Source organism: Choloepus didactylus, chromosome 1 (assembly GCF_015220235.1).
Source record: "Choloepus didactylus isolate mChoDid1 chromosome 1, mChoDid1.pri, whole genome shotgun sequence".
NCBI classification, from domain to species: domain Eukaryota; kingdom Metazoa; phylum Chordata; class Mammalia; order Pilosa; family Megalonychidae; genus Choloepus; species Choloepus didactylus.
Window position 1 is genome coordinate 129,158,906 of NC_051307.1, and position 19,137 is coordinate 129,178,042.

The 19,137-nt window shown below is 39.8% G+C and overlaps 2 protein-coding genes across 3 annotated transcripts in view; both read left to right on the top strand.

The window, feature by feature from the left end:
• Window positions 1-309: 309 nt before the first annotated feature.
• SLITRK3 (SLIT and NTRK like family member 3) lies at window positions 310-14,856 on the top strand. 2 transcript variants are annotated; one of them, XM_037841456.1, is made up of 2 exons: window positions 310-378; window positions 6,131-14,856. In XM_037841456.1, the coding sequence occupies exon 2, from the start codon at window positions 6,149-6,151 to the stop codon at window positions 9,080-9,082; it is 2,934 nt and encodes a 977-aa protein (XP_037697384.1). In that variant the 5' UTR covers window positions 310-378; window positions 6,131-6,148; the 3' UTR covers window positions 9,083-14,856. The 2 variants fall into 2 exon arrangements, with proteins under 2 accessions (XP_037697384.1, XP_037697378.1); XM_037841450.1 differs by lacking the exon at window positions 310-378 and adding an exon at window positions 1,370-1,506.
• Window positions 1,439-19,137, top strand: part of SI (sucrase-isomaltase) — a 219,746-nt gene continuing 202,047 nt past the window's right edge. Inside the window, exon 1 of the mRNA XM_037841441.1 lies at window positions 1,439-1,506. The gene's annotated coding sequence lies outside the window, so the exon portion shown is untranslated. The remainder of the gene's footprint in view (window positions 1,507-19,137) is intronic.

Consider the following 19,137-nt stretch of genomic DNA (forward strand, 5'->3'; position numbering starts at 1 on the left):
GAGGGAAAGAGAGAGTGGGGGAAGGGAAGGAAGGAGGGGAGAGAGAGAAGAAGAGAAAGGGGGGGGGGAGAGAGAGAGAGAGAGAGAGAGAGAGAGAGAGAGATCACTTGCTTCCTAAGCAGGGATTTGCCTGCGATGCGCGGCGAGAGGACTGCGGCTGCTGATTTACACAGTTGGCGCGGAGGAGGGGCCGAGGGGCGGGGGGGGGACACGCTGGCGGAGGCCCCGCTATGGGCTGATCTGGGGGCTCCCGAGCGCCGCTCCCTCGGTGAGCAATTTGGGGGCGTCTGATGGATTTGCATTCGGGTTCCAGCCTGTCGTTTCTGATACTGCCTCCCAATACCCGACCCGGCGCTCCCAGTTTAGGAGCAGACATTGGTAAGTAACGTGTCATCCGATTTCAGTTATTTCCTAGGCCATTAAAGTGGCACTTTTTAAGCAGGTCAGTCTTAAAGGATGCCGCCGCCACCCCGAGCGTCTCCTTGGCCAGAAACGTTCCGCGGTCCCCTTCCCCGCCCCCCACTCCCGGTAGAAAACTGAGGGTGCTTGAACCCTGAGCTGTCAGGGGGCTCACTCTCTGCCAACGAGATCCCTTCACCTTCATGCTTTGCCTTAGATCTCCCCAAATTCAAGTCGAATTTGGCGTGTACAGCCATACTGTTGTATTTGTATCCGCTCTCCCCTTCTATCTCCCTCTCTCCCTCTCCTTCCTGCCCCCCCCCCACCTTCGCCGTCTGGCCAATGCTGGGATTCGGGATCTAGTCGTCCCCTTCCTGCTTCTTTCCCGCCCCTCCCCATCCTCATCTTCTCTCATCTACACACCACCCACCCCCATTCCCATCCGCCCAAAGGGACAAAAGCAAAGATACCCGGGGAAGGCAAGGACTCATCCCATCCCCTGAGAGAGAAGGCCTTGGGCAGGGATTGCGCTGACTGACAACCTTTCAGGAAGAGAGAGAGAGTGGGAGAGAGAGAGGGAGAGAGAGAGAGAGAGAGAGAGAGAGAGAGAGAGGGAGAGAGAGAGAGAGAGAGAGAGAGAGAGAGAGAGAGAGAGAGAGAGAGAGAGAGAGAGAGAGAGAGAGAGAGAGAAACCCAGAGACCGAGCCCGGAGACTCGGGACCGGGGAAGCTGGCCACTGAATCAGAGAAGACCGAGATTTTAAATCAAACGATCCCAGTCCTGGGACACTCACGCTGCTTGACTGCCATCGAGGGCATATGGAGCTATGGTCGTGAGCTCCCTGTCACTGGCATCGCCGCGCTAGGTGCGCGCCTGACTCTGTCATTCTCATGCAGCGACCATTTCCCTGCAAGTCTCAAAGGTGGAAACACTTAAAAGGATTACAAGCGTGATTTGATGGCCTTTCTGAAAGTTGGTGGCCCAAAGAGGAGAAACTGCAAGGCTATGGCATGATGGATACAATTCAGCCTCCCAGAGAGTTTGCACCTCCCGCTGGGAAGCCCCTTGGAGGAAACCTCGGAAATCGTGAGCGCTCTGCACGGATAGGTACTAGCCGCCATCCTTTCCTACTTTGCCTAATCGGTAGGATGTGCATTGTAGAGCATATAGAGTTTGGCCGCGATGACTTCTGTAAGCACACAGGTGCTTGAGATTTGTTGCATTTTCTAATTCATTAGTTAGCTAGCTATAAGAACGATGGTGGAAGGAGGGGGACTAGAAACTAACAAACCCTCGGACCCCTTTTGAGGGGGAGGAAATCGTAAGTAACTCCAACAAATAGGCCAAGTGGAGGAGCGAAGGACCCCTCCCCCCAGTGGATCTCTCCCTTGTGTGGTCAGATAGAAGGAAAAGGGCTTGAGCGTTTAATCATTTTCCATTCTAAACAGACCTATTGTGCGTTTCGCCTGGCTACCGCAGATTAGAAAAGGATCTGTAGAAGGCTTAGAGCTCTTCAGAAAATGAATGATGCAGCATTTTAATTATTTGTTCTAGGAGAGACGGTTTTGCTTCCATATTGAAATATTTAATCTTAGATCTGGAGAGATTAGTGGACTAAGATCAGGAATGGGGAGGGGGAGGCAGGAAGGGGGCACCGCAGGGAGAAAGGGTTTCTTGTCCTCCCTTGGGACAAACAAATGGTGTCCGGCGCTCCCAGCAGGATGGGAGAAACCGGGGTCCCAGGGCCCTTCATCCTCTAACTTTTGGAGCCCTCCCTACCTCTCAGACACACTACCCTAGGATAAAGGAAAGGAAAAGGGTAAAAGCCTTTAGGACATGGCCCAAGTCCAAAACTTGGGCGGTTGTAGTTCAAGAGAGAATAGAGACTGGTTGCAAAGAGGACCATTTACCGTCACGGGAAGCTGAAAGCAGCCCCCGGGTTACCCAACGATTCCGTAAGATGGGTTCCGATAAGATCCCTGTAAGAGTCACTGCCTCTGCACATTGGGGGCAGAAAGTGGTGTTGGGTAGCGAGGCAGTGGCAGCTGGAGGAGACGCAATTGCTCTGGTTCTGAGCTCAGGCTGTCGGTGTTGTGTTGGTTTTTTCTTGGCTGAGACCTATCTGAGATAGGGTGGGTCTGGAATATTAAGGATGTAGAACGTTAGAGACCCTTCCTGCCTGCTTACTTATTCTCTGATCGCTGTTTCCAATCTTAGCTACTGTGAAGCAGTTCACACATGTGCGGTCATTTTAAATGCACAACATCATGCAAATCGCCTGTGACTGACTTTTAAAGAACATTTTGTTGAGTGAGGTAATTTATTTAAGGGGGGTAAGAAATAAATACATAAGCTTTTATTTTCTTTAACATTTGGTTTTGTAAACAGTGTTTTAAGGGAAAGCCGTCGTTATCTGCTACCTTTGAGTCCTTGGGCAATTGAGTTTCAGTCCAGTTCTTCAGCGACATAAAAGTACTTCCCCTCCCCCTTCCCCATGAGTTGGTGGCAGGATTGCTGTGTTGGGGTGGGGGTGGGGGGCTTCCACCCACGCAGTTCCTACTAACTAGACTCGTTTGCTGCACACTTGACACTCACTCTCTAGTTTCCCACAAAGCTGAATTCCCTCCCAGCAGGCAGAACTGTGGATCTGGCACTTGAGCCCTCTTAAAAAATTCCTTTTGGAGGGTCCCTGTAAACTATGATTTAGTGGCTCCTCTTCATTGCAACATATTCCCTCAATCACCCCCATTACTACCTTCCACCCATTCTTTCAAAATACCAGGGAGAAACATTCGGAGCAGAAAAAAAAACCCAAATCCCCAAATTCTGCCCCTATCCTGGCGAGGTCTTTCCCGGTGGAAGAACGTGAAATGTACTTTGTTACCCAAGTGATCTGCGTCTCCTTCCGGAGCATGGACTTGTCTCTGTTCTTTAAAAAGCTGGAAGCAAACACATGGCTGTTGAATCCGGGGGAAATCGAAGGCTTTGAGCTGCAGCACAACAAAAAGACTTCTGGTGCAAAAGGATCGAAGCAAAAGAAACCCTGTCCAAGTTGCTCAGGCTGCCTGAGCTTTTTTATTCAGGACACCAGGAAGAATCAGCCAGATTCAGCCCTCTTGTTTGGGGGATCTGGTTTTCCCCTCAACACCTTCTTTGGAGGGAACTGTCTGCTGTGAAAAGGATAATTCCGAAGGACAGTCTCACTTTTTTCCAGCCCATCTGCATTAGAGATGCTTTGGAAGCTAGAATAGCAAACCAGCCAGGGAATGGTTTCCTTGAGAGTTAAAAAAGAAGAAAAAAAAAAAAAAAAAAAACCTACACTTTACATCCCTCCCCCCGCCCCCCGCCCCGTCTTCTGCCTCTACCTTCCCCACCAAAGGAATGTTTCCTGTAAGGTTGGTCTCTGTTGGTCTTTCCTCTTCTTGTTTCTTATTTTGTCATTGTATTGTCTCGCCCCGCTACTTCTTTTCCCTCCCTTAAACACACAAACACACTCAAACACTTGCACACACTCCAGTATAGTCAGGTCTCTCAGTGCTCGCTCCCGACCTCATGCTAAGCGCGTTCCCCTCTTGGAGCTCATTTCCATGACGTGGAAAGCCGGATCCAGGGTTACAGCACATATTGAAAAGAAAAAAAAAAGCGCGAGAGAAGTCCGAGATTCTGCACTGTGATTGAGCCTTCCTCCTTCCCTGCCTTCCTCCTAGTGCCCAGTGATGTGCTGCGGGTACCCGGAGAGAGCAGCCGCCGCGGCGGCAGCAGAGCTGGAAGCCTGCAGCAGCCCCTTCTCCTCCCTCCTCCATTGAGTGTGCCAAACGGCAGTTCTGCATCCTAAAGAAGCCCATTGAAGGACCCATTGCATTCCCAGCACGTCCCAGGCTTGCTGCTTTTTTCCCCCTCTTAGTCTTCCTCTTCCCCCTCCCCCTGCCCCCTTTTTACCCCCCCTTTTTTTTTTTTTTTTTTGCTTCAGCTTCACCAAGAGGAAGGGAGGGAGAAGGAAAGAGAGAATCCTTAAATTCGAGCTTTTTTTTTCCTTTTCCAATCTTCAAAAAAAAAAAAAAAATCTGCAAAATAGGTAAGTCAGAGACATCTGGAGCCCTTCTTGCCTAAGCCTCAGGGACCTCAAAAACAAGAAACACATTTAAAAATAGAACGTGAAGAAGAAATAACTTAGATTTTAATATTTTATAAGGGAGACAGGGAAGACCGTTACTGCAATGTAGCCTCATCTGCCTTGTCTCCCCCCCCCCCCATTTAATTGTTTCTAAAAATTGAGTATTGCATGCCGGAGGCACATTTCTCTGAGCTTTCTCATGGGTTCTCCTTTCCCTACAGCTGTGTACATTGCAGGCAAGTTCAGTGTGAAGATTTATTCTTTTCACTGTCCCTGTAAATTATACCATTGTGTTCTAAATTAGAAGGTAGACAAAATATTTCCTCTATCTATATATGGGGAGAAGAGATATGCTAAAACTCTGGTTTATTTTTATTAATTAAAAACACCCATTCAATTTGATTGATATTTCAGTGACTCAGGAAGGACAATCTAGTAAAACTGAATTTCTGTAATTTATTTATGTTCACATTCCCATATACTGGTGATATTAGGCAAAGAAAGAGGAACCCATAGAGGAAAACTCCGTATGTTATTAAAATAGTGCACTGCATTTGTTTTTTTTCTGGTTGGAAAAGAATGATGTCTTTCTTTGAAATGTATTTCAAGTGATAGATCATTTTTCAGCAAGTAAGAATCCAGGTTTCCACCATCCCTTTCCATTAATTACCCACCTCTCCTCTAACCAGCCACCTGCCCTTCCAGTTTTTTACAGGGTTCCTTAGTTGATCTTGAAGGCACAGATATGCATTCCAAACTGAGCTCTGCAAGTGTTTTAACACAGACACTCCCAGGCTCAGATCCTTTAGCTGTCACTATCTTTAGCTCTGACAATTGCATGGGCATGTTCTTTAGAATGGCTAATCACTCCTAACGGCTTTAAAAAACCAATGGATACAAATATGTAGAAGTTATTTGTTTAATTAAAGAAGACTGTAATTGTCTGTGCTTGGGTGAAAGGGGTTGGAAGTATAGTGTGTAACTGACTATACACTTTTATTAAGCAGGTTGTGATCATTTTGTAAGGAAAATCTTAAGTTTTCCTTAGATAACAGTCATCTTAACATATCTCAACATCTGATAATGGGCAATGGGGTCTTACTTTATACTGTTTAATCTTATAATTTTGGAGTACATTGTGTCTTCTCATGAGTAGAAACCTATAGCTTGAAGAACCTGTTTTTTCATCAGAGTTCCAATTATATTTATAATGAGCACCTCTGAGGCCAATGTGAGTTTTGACAGGCAAAAAGGTGTAATGGCCAAATTATTGTTATTACTAAATCTGCCTATGCCTGAAAGGCAGTACCGTATACCACTTTCCTTTTCTGCTAGAAAAGGTATAAGCAGACTGTTTTTCTTCATATGATATGCCATTTACCAAGTATGGCTTGGTTCAGGAAAATGTCATCTCATCATCCAATATTTCAGAGTCTTCCAGATTTAAAATATAGGGTGCACATTAAACATTAAGCATGTTGTTAGCTTGTTTTGAGTGTCAGTTCAACGACTGCTGAAGTTTCTCTATCACTCTTAAGAGACTCCACATGTAGGAGTTTATTAAAATAGTGCCTATGAATAAAAAGCTAAACATCTGCATCTTTATTTCTGTTGCAGTTTTGTAATCAACCACGCATGATGAAACCTTCCATAGCTGAGATGCTTCACAGAGGGAGGATGTTGTGGATAATTCTTCTAAGCACAATTGCTCTAGGATGGACTACCCCAATTCCCCTGATAGAGGACTCAGAGGAAATAGATGAGCCCTGTTTTGATCCCTGCTACTGTGAAGTTAAAGAAAGCCTCTTTCATATACATTGTGACAGTAAAGGATTTACAAATATTAGTCAGATTACCGAGTTCTGGTCAAGACCTTTTAAACTGTATCTGCAGCGGAATTCGATGAGGAAATTGTACACCAACAGTTTTCTTCATTTTAATAATGCTGTGTCCATTAACCTTGGGAACAATGCACTGCAGGACATTCAAACAGGAGCTTTCAATGGTCTCAAGATTTTAAAGAGACTATATCTACACGAGAACAAACTAGATGTCTTCAGAAACGACACCTTCCTTGGCTTGGAAAGTCTGGAATATCTGCAGGCAGATTACAATGTCATTAAACGTATTGAGAGTGGGGCATTTAGGAACCTAAGCAAATTGAGGGTTCTGATTTTAAATGATAATCTCATCCCCACGCTTCCAACCAATTTATTTAAGGCTGTCTCTCTAACCCATTTGGACCTACGTGGAAACAGGTTAAAGGTTCTTTTTTATAGAGGAATGTTAGACCACATTGGCAGAAGCCTGATGGAGCTCCAGCTGGAAGAAAATCCCTGGAACTGCACCTGTGAGATTGTACAACTGAAGAGTTGGCTGGAACGCATCCCTTACACTGCCCTGGTCGGGGACATCACCTGCGAGACCCCTTTCCATTTCCATGGAAAGGACCTGCGGGAAATCAGGAAGACAGAACTCTGTCCCTTGTTGTCTGACTCTGAGGTGGAGGCTAGTTTGGGTATTCCCCACTTATCATCAGGCAAGGAGAATGCGTGGCCAACTAAACCTTCCTCGATGTTGTCCTCTGTCCATTTTACTGCTTCTTCCGTTGAGTACAAGTCCTCAAATAAACAGCCTAAGCCCACCAAACAGCCCCGAACGCCAAGGCCACCCTCTACATCCCAAGCTTTATACCCTGGTCCAAACCAACCTCCCATTGCTCCTTATCAGACCAGACCTCCCATTCCCATTATATGCCCTACAGGGTGCACCTGTAATTTGCACATCAATGACCTTGGCTTGACTGTCAACTGCAAAGAGCGGGGATTTAATAACATTTCTGAACTTCTTCCAAGACCATTGAATGCCAAGAAACTGTACCTGAGTAGCAACCTGATTCAGAAAATATACCGTTCTGATTTTTGGAATTTCTCTTCCTTGGATCTCTTGCATCTGGGGAACAATCGTATCTCTTACGTCCAGGATGGGGCCTTCATCAACCTGCCCAACCTAAAGAGCCTCTTTCTCAATGGCAACGACATCGAGAAGCTGACACCAGGCATGTTCCGAGGCCTACAGAGTTTGCACTATTTGTACTTTGAGTTCAATGTCATCCGGGAAATCCAGCCTGCAGCCTTCAGCCTCATGCCCAATTTGAAGCTGCTGTTCCTCAACAACAACTTGCTGAGAACCCTGCCAACGGACGCCTTCGCAGGCACATCCCTGGCCCGTCTCAACTTGCGGAAGAACTACTTCCTCTACCTTCCTGTGGCTGGCGTCCTGGAGCACCTGAATGCCATTGTCCAGATAGACCTAAATGAGAATCCGTGGGACTGCACTTGCGACCTGGTCCCCTTCAAACAGTGGATCGAAACCATCAGCTCAGTCAGCGTGGTGGGCGATGTACTTTGTGGAAGCCCTGAGAACCTCACCCACCGCGATGTGCGCACCATTGAGCTGGAAGTTCTCTGCCCAGAGATGCTGCATGTGGCACCAGCTGGAGTGTCTCCCGCCCACCCTGGAGATGCTCACCTTGATGGGGGGCCAACGAGTGCATCACCTTATGAGTTCTCTCCCCCCGGGGGCCCCGTGCCCCTGTCTGTGCTGATTCTCAGCTTGCTGGTTCTGTTCTTTTCAGCAGTCTTCGTTGCTGCAGGCCTCTTTGCTTATGTGCTCCGTCGGCGCCGTAAGAAGCTGCCCTTTAGAAGCAAACGGCAGGAAGGTGTGGACCTCACTGGCATCCAGATGCAATGCCACCGGCTTTTTGAGGATGGTGGAGGTGGTGGGGGCGGAAGTGGAGGTGGGGGTCGACCACCTCTCTCCTCCCCAGAGAAGGCCCCTCCTGTGGGGCATGTTTACGAGTACATCCCCCACCCGGTCACCCAGATGTGCAACAACCCCATCTACAAGCCACGTGAGGAGGAGGAGGTGGCTGTCTCATCGGTCCAGGAGGCAGGGGCTGCAGAACGCGGGGGTGCCGGGACGCAGCCATCAGGAATGGGTGAGGTTCTTCTAGGAAGTGAGCAGTTTGCTGAGACACCCAAGGAGAACCACAGCAACTACCGGACCTTGCTGGAAAAAGAGAAGGAGTGGGCCTTGGCAGTGTCCAGCTCCCAGCTCAACACCATAGTGACGGTGAGCCACCATCACCCTCACCCCGCAGTTGGTGGGGTTTCAGGGGTGGGTGGGGGAGCCGGGGGTGACTTGGCTGGGTTCCGCCACCATGAGAAGAATGGTGGGGTGGTGCTGTTTCCTCCCGGGGGCGGCTGTGCTGGTGGCAATATGCTACTAGACCGAGAGAGACCACAGCCAGCCCCCTGCACAGTGGGATTTGTGGACTGTCTCTACGGCACAGTGCCCAAATTAAAGGAATTGCACGTCCACCCTCCTGGCATGCAATACCCAGACTTACAGCAGGACGCCAGGCTCAAAGAAACCCTTCTCTTCTCGGCTGGAAAGGGCTTCACAGACCACCAAACCCAAAAAAGTGATTACCTCGAGTTAAGGGCCAAACTTCAAACCAAGCCGGATTACCTCGAAGTCCTGGAGAAAACAACATATAGGTTCTAACAGAAAAAGGAAAATAAATTAGTGCTTTTTATCAAAAGAAAAGGAAAATTAAAAAAAAAAAAAATTATATCCTTTCCTCCCTTTACACTTGTCCCTATAACTCCTTCTTCCTCTCAACCTTCCCTGCCCTGAACAGAACTGAAACCGCATGATAACTAGAGAATACAGATGTATGCTCTCCCCCTCTCAGATGCGATTTGGAGGAAGGGCAATACTCAGATCATTAATCAATGAAGTGCCTTCGCAGACTTTTGCCAGCAAATGTTATCATTATTTTTTTATACTGAAACTTGAGACTTTGTGCCATGTATAAGGTATATTGGGGATCATTGTGTTGATCCTAATTAAGTAAAATTCAATGTGTTTTTATTTTCAGTACCCCCCCACACACACCTTTTTTTTTTCTTTTTTTAGTTGTAGTTTTGTTTGAAAGGGAGGGGGGAAACAAATTAACATTTGTGGCTTTCTTTCTTCTTCCTATCATGGCACAGATTCTGTACATGTATTAATGCAGTTTGCTGCATGCCTGGAAACTGCAAGACGGGGAGGGAGGGGGCGGGTCTTGCTCGAATGTTCTCACTCATTCTCATGTCTCTTACACATGTACCCACATGCACACGGCAAATCCCTGCACACAATTAGGTCCCAAAACCTGCAGCCTCCTCCTTCCGGTGCAGGTACAAGACACGCACACACACAAACACACACACACCACTCCCATCCAATCCAATCTGATTAGTTCGGGTCTGATCCAGTCCTCTCCTCTCCACAGCTCTGCCTGCCCTTCATCCCTAGTGTACAACTCAAGGCATCTCTCCTTACCACCCTGGGGCAAGTCACATTTTAGGCTGGATCCTACTGAAGTGGAGGCCAGGTGATTTAACAGCCAGAGGCACACCTAGGGATGAGCACCCTCTTTGTGACACTTCATCCTGATGCCAAGATTTTTTGGAGAACATCTGCACTTTCTTATATATATATATATATATATATATATATAAAATATTAAAAAAATAAAAAAGCGACTGGGTATATATATCACTAACAGCTTTGTAGGAAGCACTTTTAATGTTTTCTCTCTCACACAAAGATTCAAAAGAAATGTGCATATATTTATTCTGTAATTTCAGTGATTATAAATTGTAAAGGTCATGTTTAATCATTGTATAGTGATTATGCGTCTGGTATAGCTTTCCTAATAAAAAGTTTTTGAAAAACATAATACATTATATATAGAAGATACAAAGCTTGAACCTTAAATTATAGCTATGCCATGCCTTTCTTGCTCCCATCTTTAAAAATTCTTTTTGTTTGTTACACAGAAAGTTGGTTTATTAACAAGTTTGATGCACTGTGATGTTGACAAATCTTATAACTTCCCACTCCCATCCCTACCAGGATACTACTGGGACTTTAAACAGAAAAAAAAAAAAAAAAATCTGATCTATAGTTCACTTGTTTCTCTCGGACTGTGAATTTCAAACTTAGTACCACAATGAGGCATCATTTCCAAAACGGGAGGCAATTTGGAGAAAATAAAGTAACTGGATTGCTAAGAAGTACAGAATTCATTAGAAGCAGGTAACCAAGGATCCATGCATTTTAAGATTGTAAATGACCTCAAGGAAAAGGAAATTGAAATTGCTATTCTTTTAGGAATTTAAAATTACAAATACACACACTCACACCACCCAATCAAAATCAAAACCAAAGGCCCTTGGGCCAATTTGACTAGCAGAATCCTATTTGTGAAAGTTGTCACTTATATTTGCCTACTTTTTCTTGCAACTGACGCTTTCATGCTCAAACTAAGAGGACACTAAATCAGTTTTTCTTCCTGCAAGACATTAAAATGATGCTGAAAAATTAACTTGACAATAATTCAAGTTCAAATCTATTTACATGTGAGTGAAACCAAAGAAAAGCAAATTTTTAAGGTGCCGATGTCTTGTTCGTAAAGGAAACGAAACTGATAAAGAAACCTGAAAGCTTTGAGGCAGGCACTTATCCGATTAGGCCAGTAGAGGGCAGCAGAGTTCCAACAATCCACAGAACCTGAAGCTGCCAAATTGTGCAGAGGCCAGGGGTTCTCTGCTAGCGTTTCCTCAAGCTGCCCTTAGTAGAAATTATCATTACGTGTTGAATGTAATTCACCACAAATCACTAATGCCTTACATCACATTTTTTTTCCACAAAAAAGAATGAGACTAGTAACTTCTTAAAACCGTGCGACTGATACACCACTAAGGCACTGTGCTAAAAAAAATGTCCCATGAATGTCTAGATGAACAAACATATAGTTCTTGGTTAATTATATATGGGTATCAACAGAGGTATACATACAAATGGAAAACATAAGCGTATCAATACAAAAGTGCTACTTTTCAGGGCTACCTTGCATTTGACATATTGTAGCTACAATTTTTGTCTCAATTATTTGAAGCACCTTTTGGAATTCAGATGAGAAAAAAATCATGGAAAGAGTCACTATTTCTCTACAACACTGAAATGCAGCCTTTTTTTATGCAAGAGGGTCAGACTTACTAATAAATAGGTGTCATTCTTTTATTTTTCTTCCTCTTTTCTTTCTACCTTCCCTTAAAATCCTCTTTTCCTGGTTATCTCTCCTTCCTTAGTCTTCCTAATCATCTCACCCTCCTTCCCTTGAAATCTTTTTTTTAAGGCACAAAAGCCAGTACTACTTCTGAAGTGTTTTAAAACCTTACCTATGGAGTCCCTCTAAACTAGTGATTTATCATGTCTGCATTTGTCCTGATCAAATGTTTTGATAAGTGGTAGAAAGCACGTGAACAGTAAAAAATAAAAGTGCAAAGTTAGATACCTCTGATAATATCATTATTTCCTTAAGGATACAGCATGCATTCAGAAAATGTTATATTGTATAAATCAGGTTAAAGTACAATCCCTAATGATCCTGGTGCTTTCGACATTTGAAAATGAGTGTCCATAAACCATATCAAATTATAATACAACTTGATAATTATACTATTTATATTTTTACTTAAATACAGAAAGTAAAACTGTCTTATCTTCAATATAGATAGCAATTGCACCCTTAAACAAGAAATAAATTTATTTAGTGAAAATAAATTTATTATATGAGAATGGGATTTGTATTAAAGAAGATAATTATTTTTTGCTTCAGTGGAGTTTTCTGACCCCTGGTTAGGCCACTTATTTGTCTCTGTATTAGAATTACTTAAGTTGCCTTGATTGATAATATCAGATGTGTTTTCTAAAACTACCATGGGTATTAATATAACTACTATGGTTAGGATTTGTTTTACGTTTTTGCTGTAGTAAAATGATGTTTATTTTTAAGAAGATAGATCACTAATTCACTTCAGACTGATGGTTAATTTGACTGGAACAGACCTAGATCTGACAGATATTTGCTAGTATTATTAATTGTCACCTTTATTACTAATGTTAGTAATCATTAATATTTGGAAATCAGAAAACATTTTGTATGTCCCTTAAACCATGATATGGTTAGTAGGAAATAACTGAAAGTGAAATAGATTAATTCAGAACTAGTTTTAACAAGTTACATATCATATACAGTATTATTTATGTGGATGTTTTTATCTAGAAAGCTATATTATTTCATCTAATTGCAAACTATTTTTAAAAATACAATGGTTTTACATTATTTTTAATAAAAACGTAGAGAGAGAGAGATCACAAGGAAAGTTTTAATGATTGAGTTTGAAAAGTTGTTTTTTTCCCCAGAGAATGTAAGTTTTAGACCCTTAAGATTTGAAAAAATATCTGCCTTTAGAAATATGAAAATTGATAATATAATTACAAAACAAAAGGACTTTTCCTTAATCATTGCAACACATTCTGATTCATTTAGTGTAAATTCATCATTCAGACACTCCTGGCCTTTTAAAACTGTGCTGTCTAAGCCAATAAATGTTGAATTTTTGTGAAAAGGCTATGACAAAGGAAACATTAATGAAATACTTCACAAAATGTGAGACATAAGGGTATCAGGAGTCAAGACAATATGAGAGAAAATGGTAACAAAAGGGCACTCTGTCTTACGTGATTCGAAGTAGATTAATTTAAACTTAGACATTTATAACTTAGATCAAAATACTCAACTGTGAAAATTCAGGCGAACAGAACATAAATAAATATAATTAAAATCATTAGAAAATTGTTCTGTTTAATATATTATAAGCCTTTTAAAAGTAATAGGAGCAATAACACATGTGTAATTGGGCAATCATGTGTATGTATATATATATCACTATTATATATGTATATACACTATATACATGTATATAGTTTATATATGCTGAATTCTACTTATATGTAAATTATGCATTTTTTTCTCATGTGTATAATGATTTCAGTTATATGCATTTACTTTTTTTGATTCTGTTTAGCTACTGTCCAAGTGAAGCTGGATGAGATTATGAGTCTTCACTTTGGGAATATTCACATGTAAAAAGTAACACTGTAATTAATATTTCTAAATTTAAAAGTTCTTTTATCTTCTTTTGTTTCATTTTGTTATTTAAATCATAGGGGACAAATCTCAGTCAAATTGTGAATTATTTTAAGCTAAGGCCTCATGGTAAAGGAACTGATTTCTTATAAATATGCAACATAAGTCAAATAAAGAACAAGTGCTCCTTTTTTTTCATTTTTCTATTTCTAGAATAAATTTTAAATGTGAAAACAATTTCAAAAGTTTTATTAATTAGGCAAGACTTTTGTAATAAATATAGGTATGTAGAAAAAATGAAATTTAAGAGAAGTAAGGCACCTGTTTTAAACATTCATCATCCTATTTTACTTCTTTTAATACCATCATTTATTTAAAATGAATAATGACAGTAGTAATAATAATAAACAAAGATGGCCATTTTTAGTTTTTTTATATGAAATTTGAATTGAAGGGACAGATTCTTCTACTCAGGAAAGCATTTGTACATTAGGAGTTGCCAGTTGCATAGAGGCAACGCTTTGGCTAACTTTACTTCTGATAACATTTGCTCATGAAAAAAATAGGCATATTTTTGATAAAATAGATCATTTCCTCCATAATGCACTAATATAGATGATTTTTCACATGATTTAAAAATTCTTATAGAAAATAAATATTTGTGGTGGGCTTCAAAGATATATAGCCATGGAGACATTATAATAAAGGTATGGCTTTACCTAACTCCAATATCTTTAACCCAATATCTTTAAACATTAAATCATGGATGGACATTAGTAAACAGAAGCCTTTCTTTATTAGCATTTAGTGACAAAAAATCAGAACATGCCTATTAAATGTTTCTCTACTATACTCAGTCCATCCACTTGTTTATGAGTAGTATAGTGAACTTATAGATTTTGCAGTGTATTAAATTTTTATCAAAACCAAACAAGTTTCATCAAAATTATCAAATAAAAACAAACCTGAATGTTTTATTTTAATTCAATTGTATTTATTAGCAGGTTGTTTTCTTAAAGATCAAAGGTAACACATTGCCAGTAGTAAATTACATGTGAATACTGGGCTTTTGCTCTTTTGACACATTGTACTAGGAACTCATAGGTTTAGAATTTATTTGGATGATGGAACACTATATAATGAGTTTTTGTAGCATTAAAACAAGAGCATAACTTCCCTAATGTTGGCAGTGTTAGCTTTGAAAAAAGGTTGCTGAAATAAAGATGCCATATGATTGTGTGGCAGGTTGGAAAGAAGTTCTCTTCTCCTTCCTGACCTTATTCGTTTCATAATTCCTGACAGAACTGCTTCTCTTCAGTTTCTGACTCAGTGCCAAGATATTATTGTGACTAAGGGCATGTTCTTTGAGCTCAGATTAGATGCCAAGGCAAGATCAAGGATTGATGGGGGTCTTCACATCCAATGACAAAATGTCCAATTAACTTACCTTTTCACCTAAGGTGAGAAAATAATTCAACATATCTCCCCTCATTGTGAAATTATTTATAAGCCTTGCAAAAAAAGTCAGACTCTATAGTAATAAAAATAGAACCATTTCTGGAAATCCAGAGAGAATCAAAAAATGCTTTAAAAATATGGAATACATCTTTATTAAAATCTTAAAAACACTTGAATTCCTCCTTTGAGATGCTCTTTATATTTGCCAGGACATCCAAAGTATCACTTTAACTAAAATTAAAGTATAAATATAAAATATTTGTATGAAGGCTACCTCTTCATATCAGAATGCAAACATTTTCAGTTTTTCTTTATATGTAGTGTGAACTTTCTGACTATTCAACTGTTATATTGTCATTTGAAATCCTAAGGTTCTTTTCATAGAATTCTGGTAAAGTAAGTTATCTTAAGAGGCTCCACTCCTCCTTTTTGGAAGTTAACAAACCTTATAATAAAAATAAATTTGTCAAATATGCAAAGTAATAACCATATTCAGTAATTGGAGCAATCTTAAATTCTATCTAAATTTAACATTTTATATGTATTAAATTGAGTTAGGAGTTTTTTTTTTTTTCCCTACCTTTATTCTTCTTCATGAGATTTGGATTCAAAATTGAAATCTATCCATCTATTTCTAATTACAGCTCATTAGATGTTTTACTTTTCTAGCTGGTAATAAAAGGCGAGTGTGTTTAGAAAATGTTTATTCCAGGTATAAATAATCTGTCTATGGAATAATCAGGCACATGAATCTTTCACTTTTCCTTCAAGAAAAAGTCTTCAACTAGAAAGGTGATGGAAAGAGGGGGAAAAATGAAAACATCCTCTCTTTCTGAAGATCATTTGATAAAGGTTTAATGGAGAAAATTTGAACTATGGTAAAGTTTCATATTAATCATTTGGTGTCCTATCTTTGGGAGAGTTTAAATCCCACAATAGGTTCACTAAACCTTTTAAATGATTCTAAGCCACTTCAATTACCATCTTTTAACATATTCGTTGGATGTGAAATTACAACTTAACTGTAGCCAAACCAAGTATAATTAAAGGTAAATTATAATATCATCTTCCAGCTCCCTTGAAAAAAAAATCACAAGGATGAATTAAGATAACAGTGCATTTTGAAACATTCAGCTTAGCTCATGGTAAATATATGTAAAATGAATTATGAAATCTTTTTCTTTCTTTTTTAAATTAGTAGTTTTTCCTGTCCAAATAAGAACTCCTCATTACCCCCTAATTAATTTACAGGTCACTTTAGCATCACTTTTTCCTGAGACCCAAAGAATTTATTTAAGAATTTATTTAAGAAACAGAACCAAATTCAATTATTTTACTGATTTATGAAATCATAATTATTTATAAAAATTGATGATAATGTATCATATAATATTACAGAGCTTTGTATACATTCAAGAGACAAATAAATGTCATTTCAAGGTTTCAAGCACTTCTTCTATTAGCTGCAATAACGTTTTCCTCTATTTCTGTTTATGATCTGAATTTTAAAAGTATAAATAATATTGAAATTGCTCCTTAATTTGGATCATATACCCTTCTTTCTTTGTGAATGTGGATAATTGATAGGTGAACATTGCCCAATGGATTCTGGATATCTACATACGGACTTTGTTTCCTAACGTCTTTATCAAATTGGTGATAATTTTCATAATGCATTTCTGCACAGGTGTAGTAAAAAGAGGTTTATATTATATTTAACATTCAAAATGGGGTAAGATGTAGTGTGAAATGCTGAACAGTATATACAATCTAGCTGCTAATATTTTATATGTTAAATGAACCAGGCTTGAGTTTGACACTCAATAACCTCACATGTTATTCCAACATGTCTACCCAGTTCTGATCTAATTCATTCATTACTACCAACTGATTTCAAAAATATAATTTAGCGTTTCTATTAATCATTGTGTCTTAACTCAAAGACGGGAGAGTTGAGATGTTGATTCCGGAGAACTTTTCTGCACACCATACTCTGCTTTTCTAATTGCAACAGGCACAACACCAACACTTTTTATGCTACAAGTTTGCTCACAGAATAATGGAAAGAAATGCTGCAGATAAACATGAAGAGAGGAAAGACAGGGAGTAGTCAATTGGAAAAAGCTCCTGAGGTAGTTCTGATATGCCCATTCACCAACCCCTCTTTGAAAACTACTATTCTTAGCAAGTGTCTTTAGCTGCAACCAAGCAAATTGTTTACTCTTCAGCATAGGCAGTTTCCTCATTTCTATATTTGTACAAGTCACTGTGGCTATGCTTTTATTTTCTGAAAATCCACATCTCTCACAGGCACCAAAATGCAGTTTTAAATTCCCTTCTTCCGGGAGGCTGTTATAGATAAACTAAAGTTTGAATATTCTCTCAAAAACTTGTGTACATTATTTACATTATGCTGATTTGGGTATGTTGGAATATTTTACCCTCAATGCCCTTCATTTACTTTGCCTATCTGTGCCAAGAATTCTGGCTCTTCAATTCTATTGTAAATGCTTGAGAGTACAGACTGTCTTCAAGATCGTTTGTACCCCAGTGCCTAAAACCATATTTTGCAGTTATGGGCAATACATTGTGATCAAAGTTCTGCATTTCAGGAGCCTACCTTGTTTCTAGAATAGTCACATAACCATCTTTCTTCCTGTTATTTCTCTTTTGGAACATTGCTTACAATAGACACTACAAGTATATGCTGAATAAATTAATGAGAAGAGTTTTTAAATATGTGTGATTCATGGGTTCTTGCAAAAATTGATAGTCTTTCGGTAGGTAACCCAGAGAAACCATGTAAAGAGATGGAGTTTGAAGTGCAAGGGAGGTGGTAGGTAGGGTGACAGTTTGGGGAATGTAATAATTTCTTTTACTTTTTTCTAATTTCTTTATTAGCAATCCAGACACTGACCTCAAGGAAATAGGACTGAGGAGAGTGAAGAGTATGAGCATGTCAATGGGGAGAAACTAGTGGAAATACAAAAAAGAAAGAAAGAAAAGGAGGAGCTCTAAAACCAGCTGTATCTTCCCCACTAGCAGCCAAAGCAAAGAAAGCCTAGGAGTATGTAGATGTGGTGTTGGTGAAAATTGTACTCAGCTGGTTGAATGCTTACAGATAAGAGCAATAACTGGGCAAGCTCTCTTGGCATCTTCTTTGTTATAGCTGCCTAACTACAGTATCTACCACTTAACTGAAAATACTTCTTGAATGTTAATCCATCCAAGAGTATTAAAATACAATAGGACATGATACGACTGTTATATGTACCAACTTCCTGTAGAGAAATGGGCAGTTTAAATATATGTATCTCTTATTTACCAGCCAAATGTATGAGATTTCACACTGGGAATGAAGGTATAAGACCAGCTCTGTTCCCTTATTTCAGCCTTTGATCATGTTGTGGAACAAGGTGAGGTAAAAATAGATGTCAAATAGAGGACTGCATAGATGATCATATGAATGAATGTAAAAATATATTTATACCTCAATATCCAAATGCATAGCTAACCATTTTTTCATTTAGGTGATGAGACCTTATAAATAAAAGAAAAATCATCTGTGTTCTCACTAAAGTCTGAATTTTGAAATTCTACTATGATCACATTCTCCTCTATCTTACTGAGGGATAAAATAAAGCAATCAACTGGAGTTTCATCGATAGTGAATTTAGCCCACTACAAAAGCATTTAAGGCAGATACAAGAACACAGACATACATTTTGTATAAAATATAGACATTTATTTCATTAGCGCTATGGATATCAATATGAAAATTTCAAGTGCTTTTTGGGTTTCTGGAAGCCTGCCACTATGGTCCTACACCTTAGCTGCCCTGGATGTTTGACTTTGTGTTAAAACTGTATTCTTGTTGGCATTTTATGTTGCCCTTGAATTATACTTGTGTTTGAACTCTAATCCTATTAGGAAAAAAATGATCCTAAACTATACATTTACATATTTTAATGTACTTAAAACATAATTCAATTACATTAGAAGTTGTTATTCAAAAGTACTGTATAAAACGAGTTGCAGAATTTCACACTGTTGTCAAAGCAAATCAATGGGAGTGTAGTCCAGTATGTATTAGAAGATATAACATAAGGAATACCTT

Bases quoted from the DNA above. Each gene is read 5' to 3' on its own strand.
- SLITRK3 (XM_037841456.1), top strand. From the start codon at position 6,149: ATGATGAAACCTTCCATAGCTGAGATGCTTCACAGAGGGAGGATGTTG.